The sequence below is a fragment of the Caretta caretta genome, chromosome 9 (assembly GCF_965140235.1).
Source record: "Caretta caretta isolate rCarCar2 chromosome 9, rCarCar1.hap1, whole genome shotgun sequence".
Taxonomy (NCBI): domain Eukaryota; kingdom Metazoa; phylum Chordata; order Testudines; family Cheloniidae; genus Caretta; species Caretta caretta.
In genome coordinates, this window is record NC_134214.1 from 42,573,948 (window position 1) to 42,579,604 (window position 5,657).

The 5,657-nt window shown below is 38.6% G+C and overlaps 1 protein-coding gene across 1 annotated transcript; it reads right to left on the reverse strand.

Annotated features, from left to right (window-relative positions):
* Positions 1–2,212: 2,212 nt before the first annotated feature.
* LOC125642455 (transcription factor HES-4-like) lies at positions 2,213–5,298 on the reverse strand. The gene is made up of 4 exons (XM_048863866.2): positions 4,954–5,298; positions 4,287–4,382; positions 4,094–4,172; positions 2,213–3,358 (listed from the first exon to the last, which is right to left on the reverse strand). The coding sequence occupies exons 1-4, from the start codon at positions 5,014–5,016 to the stop codon at positions 2,913–2,915; spliced, it is 684 nt and encodes a 227-aa protein (XP_048719823.1). The 5' UTR covers positions 5,017–5,298; the 3' UTR covers positions 2,213–2,912.
* Between the last annotated feature and the right edge of the window lie 359 nt (positions 5,299–5,657).

The window sequence follows — 5,657 nt, forward strand, 5'->3', positions numbered from 1 at the left end:
TGCTGTAATGAAATAGCACCATGTTAGGGCACAACAAGCAGCATAAATCCACGACATGCCATCAGAGCTCTGCAATGCACTCAGGGGATTCTTTACTAACCTAAGTCAGCTTGTGACTGTACTTTATCTGACAAGCTTAATCAGTATCTTACAGGATGTGGGATATATGTGTCAAAATAGGGCGTCTCCATCGAAATAGGAGGTAGATGGAAACATTGATACTGATGGTTTAGCATCAGTGGAGCTGCACTGTTGATGGCTGCTGCTGTAATATGGGCACTAATTTTTCTAGCATAGGCACACCCACTGTGTGATTTGGGACAAGTCACTTAACCTCTCTGAGCCTTAGTTCCCCATGTGTAAAATGGGGATAAGAGTAGGGTGACCAGATGTCCCCTTTTTGGGGACTTTTTCTTATGTAGGTGCCTATTACCCGCCAGCCCCTGTCCTGTTTTTTCACAGTTGCTATCTGATCACCTTAGATAAGAGTATGCAATACACTTTGGGATCCTCAGCTGAAAGGGCTAGTTATGTACAAAGTAGATGATTAATACTGTTGTTGTAATATATTAAGCTTTATAAAGTTAAATGATTTGAAATAAATGTAGAATCATTTTGCTACACACAAATAATATACACCTGTATGTGGGCAAACTATTGCAAATCATTTGCCTTCCTTTAAGGAACATCCCCTTTATTTCAAATGAGTATCCTGCAAGAGATTCTTCTAGCTCCAGTTCTCATTGGGTTTCAGTATGCCAAGTTTTCCACTCCTACTTCCTATTTAAAAAAAAAAGTTTCTCTCTTCTGTTGCTAATCTTTTTCAGTTACAATAACTTTAGGTGTTACTCATAACAGTAGTGGATATACAGTTTTCAGATAAAAGTTTTTTTTTTTAAATTGATGGTATCAAAACCTATTATCAATATTTTCATGACATTAGAATATTCAGTTTAAATAATATTTTTAGTTAAATATCCCCCTGTGATGTTGTGAACCCAAACTACTACATGGGAAAGTGAAACTGACTAGAAACAAAAGGGAAACTGACCAGCTTTGACCCTGATCCTGTATATGCATCTGCTACCCTGGATGCCTACACCACATGGAGCCCCTGGGACTTGACACCAAGGGACTGCAGTAGTGGAGCTTGATGCAGGATTGGGGCCTTATTCCAAACTCTCTGAAGTGTACAAATATAAACAATAAGCTGTACAGATGCTTAATATTCTTTCACTTCTAATAACTTGGGGTGGTATTAGTAATAATAGTAAGGAATTTTCATTGCCTATGTTTATTTTATATTGATATTGTCTCCACTGGATGAATGGATCTGCTCTAATTTCCATTCTACTCAGTCGGAGTCTTTCCATTGACTTCAGTAGGAGCTGGACTGGGCCATGTTATCTATATTCCGAGCCATTGGTGAGGTTACCTTTCATCTGGAAGGCTTGTTCCAGAATGGAGAAGCAATGACAAGTGATCAATTTAGGAAGAAATTTAGGCCACTGATAGATTTGTACAATTCAATGTTTCTAAAGGAGTTGCTTCAGAAACCACAGTTTCAGCATTGTGCCTGCATTCTATAATGGACCCTCTTTTCATGTAAGCCAGTTGTTACTCCTGCCATCCCTGTGCTACCATTTCTAATGGCTTTTCAAGAGGGCTGGATAAAAGGGGAGAGCTTCACAGAGATGCTAAAACCCAAGGTGATGACTTTCACTCTTTCAACACATCATCAAACAGATCAGTCTGCATAATTAGTCCCCTGTTGGGGAGGGGGTGTCATTAATTAGTATGCAGAGTGTTTGTTTAAGAGATCCCTTGCTCTTTTAACTGTAAAGAAGTTTTAACTGCCTTTGACTTGAAAAACTGTGACCAAATGTTGTCTACAAGTTGAGCAGATTCCTCCCAGACTTATTGGTAGGATTTGCAGGGAATCTTACCTTCTGGTCTTTATATCCTGTCTGGAATTTGCTCACTAGTATAACCTAAAGAATTTGTCAAGGTTGATGGGCTCAACATCTGACCTTTTTACAATCTCATATGTTAACAAGATTCATTTAATTCTTCAGATTTGCACATGTGTGCAGCGAGCTGCTTTTTCTGAACAACAAAAACTAACAGCCAAGCACCTAGGAACAACCTTACAAGAACAGATCATTGTGCATGCCCAATGGAGAGAAGAAAAGTAGACAGGGAAACTTCAGTGTTGAACTTTCAAATACTTATTTATACTTTTTTTAAAAAAATTTAGATACAAAGCACCAGACAATATATTTTTGTTAATAAACAGAAGCCACTATCTACTTGGCTCTTTATAAAACACTGTCTCTTCAAGTGAACATGTTATAGCCTAGTTTTAACAGGTAATACAGAGAACGCTGATTAAATGTATATTAATATTAAAAATTTGAAGACCAAGCTTTTAGAATGAATGTTGCATTTCCAGAAGGCTAGCGCTAAATTCTCCTTTTTGTTACTTCCACTGCACTGAAGTAATGGGTGTAGCCTGTCCTCTTTCCTTCAAGGACATGATCTCAGTAGTTTAAGTGAGATCTGAAAGAAATGTGGGCAGAAACCAAAATGCAAAAGACAGTATTTCCTTAGTTCTGTTTTATTAATTAGATGTTAATTATTTTAATAACATAAGAAAATAAGAAAGTTATATAATTAATGTACACTAAAAGCCCAAAAGAGGTTCTATACAATAACTTATATGTATTAAATAAATACAAAATAATAGCAGCCTTCTATAATGCAGGCTACGTTTAGGTTTACTTCGGCTTGAAGTACCCTGGTCTTTAGTACACCTACTGGAACAGATTTGCTCCACAGGTGTTTTAAAGAGGCATATCTATAAGATACATATAGAAGTGTCTAAGATTAGAAGGGAAAATATAAAATACATTTTACCATGGTCTCCACATATCTAATGATCCCATACTAGGGTTATTATGAGAAAAATTTGGCCGTAGGATCTGGCTGGAAGGTGACACATCAGGCTGACTAAAGAGAGATAGTGGTTGTGGTTGAAATGAATTTTTCAAAGCTTGTTTTTCCTCCACAGAATAGAACTGGTCCTGAGATGGACTTGACCCTGAGGTATTCCCCTTCTTGCAGATAGGGGATTTCTGCACTGTGTGGGCCTGGTGAGCTGGAGGCGAGGACCTTAAGGCTGCTTTGCAGGTCTCCTCGCTGGATCTGGGTAAGGATTTCAGGAGATGATTTAATAATCGTGCCCCAAGAGTCTTGTCCATCCATTCACAGGTCAGGAGGAGGTTGTGAACCTCATGCATACACTGAATATATCCAGTGCTGTACCTCTGCTGAGCTTCGAGACTCACTTTGGAATCTGCTGCATTAGAACAGGAGACAATTCAAGTCATTTAAGTGCACAGGGCTAGCAGTACATTACGTTTGACTAAACAAGCATTCAACAAGTTCATAATATATTGCCTCTTCTGGAAAATTCCTATAGAACTTAACTGAGAATGATAGCCTTGGTTACTATATAACAGCTATGGGCTTGAAACCATCCTGTGTGATTCCATAACAGGGTTAGCATTCTAGTCTGGATTCTATAGGATAGTTTAAAAATTCTACAGAAAGAATATAACTCTCTCTTGAATTCTATAGGTTTTAAATTAAATTGCTATAAAGCCCCTATTGATTTAACCCCTAATCAGTTCTTTAGGGCTTTTCCATAAGGATCATTGTGGTTGGAAAAATAAAATCAAGCAGTAAAAAGTTGGTCACAACTTCATTCCAAAAAGCAGGGTACCACAATTCTGATTTCATTGCTGTTATAAATTGTGGCACAAGGCTAAAACGAAAGAGAATATCATTGATGGAAAAAAAACAAACTTAACCCATCTACTGAAAGGCATTGGCTTTAGATTCCCCTCTAGTGGCAAAGAGTAGAAACTAGAAGATATGCCAGTAATAGACATTCTGTGTCATCAGGTTTGAAAGAAGTTTTTGCAAAAAACATTACTTGATTAAAAATGCAGCCCCCGCCCAGGGTTGGAAATAAATTCCACATCTGAAAGATGCAGTGAATAAAAGAAAAATGCAAAAACAAGAAACTCACCCATGATCTTGTTGTTTTGGATATTCTGGAGATGCTTTACTGTCATTTCAAGGATATCTGCTTTTTCAAGTTTAGATTGCTATTTAAAAAAAAAGTAGGTCAGTAAAGAAGAACTGTTTTGTATGATGCTGGGCTTGTTTTTTTAGAAAATAAAGGGGGGTGGGGGGGAAGACATGACAAACTCAACACTTACGTCCAAACAAAATGCACCAACGACTGCTTCCTTCAGTTGCTCCAAGCAGTTGTTAATCCTTTCCCTTCGCTTTCGCTCAATCAGAGGCTTTCTTAACTGAAAGGAAGATATTAAAAAAGAAAATAGGATTTATGAGGTGGAATGTCAAGGTTTTATCACAATAAAATCTGCTCCCACTGCACTCACTGGCAGAACTCCCATTGGGGACAGTGTCGGGGACAGATTGGGCCCCTCATTTTTAATCCTTAAGAGCCACATTCTACAAGTGGCATCAGAGGATCCAAGGGTGATGTGGTACGAAGTAGGAGAGACATTGTATGCTCTATAATCTCATTACCACTCTGCCAGTTTAACGCTTTCTTATGCATATTAAGCTTGAGTCTGCTCTCCTTAAACTGGTGTACATTAGAAGTAATTCAACTGAAGTCAGCAGAGATATACCAATGTAAAATCAGTGTAAAGTGAGAAGAAAATGCAGCCCAGAGTGTTAAAAACACCCTGTAAACATCTTTATAATGAAAGGAATTATTTTTGGTCTATCATTTTTGCAGTTGTGAAGCACCATCTACAGTGAGTGTTGTCTAAATAATAGTCCACATGCTTATGTGCAGTATCCATACACCACACATGTCAGGGTAGGTGTAAATCTGTATATAAAATGACCTACCTTCCTTTCCTCTTTGGTGTTGGAAAGTTTCTGCACATTGCTGGCCATAGCCGTGGCAGTCATTATAATCCAGCTTGTCTGGCCCTAAATGCTGGGAAGCAAGGGGGAAAGAAAGCACTTGGGTAGCCGGCTGTTCCTTTTTCAGAAGGGTTCTTTGCTTCTCTTGCCTCTCCTCTGTAAGGCTGCCTGTATTTATAGCCCAGAATTAACATGTGAATAAGGGCATTCCTTGGCTGGACTTCTTTTCCCACATGAGGGGTCGAGACCAGAGGCTTGTGGCCATCAATCAAGGCTGACAGGTCACTGCTTCTTTTCAATGGCCAACTTGCCCCCACAAACAGCGACAGATGTCCTGCCTACAAAAGCTTTGCTTTGCAGAAAGCTTTTGTTAAGAAGAAGAGATTCAAAATGGGAGCACTGAGCAGATCACATGGCTCCTTGCTCAATTTACACAGATTCCCAGGGAGCAACTCAACTGGTTACAGCCTATTGTTACACCTGGGAGAATTTCTTCTAAATTTCTGGGCTTTTTAATCTATTTTATTATCATATTGAATTGATTGCACTTTTTACTTGCAAGATATGAACCTCTCCTACCGTATATCCAAACGGAGGCTTTGAAACACAAAACAATCTCCACTGTTAGAAATAATAATGCATCCAGTGGTTATTTTATGTCTCTGACAAATATCCTAACAAGGCAT

Excerpts from the sequence above, each read along its gene's own strand:
- LOC125642455 (XM_048863866.2), bottom strand. The coding sequence starts at position 5,016 with ATGACTGCCACGGCTATGGCCAGCAATGTGCAGAAACTTTCCAACACC. Across the intron at positions 4,383-4,953 it reads ACACCAAAGAGGAAAGGAAG|TTAAGAAAGCCTCTGATTGA; the intron begins GTAGGTCATTTT and ends TCTTCCTTTCAG. Across the intron at positions 3,359-4,093 it reads CCAAAACAACAAGATCATGG|CAGATTCCAAAGTGAGTCTC; the intron begins GTGAGTTTCTTG and ends GTTCTAATGCAG.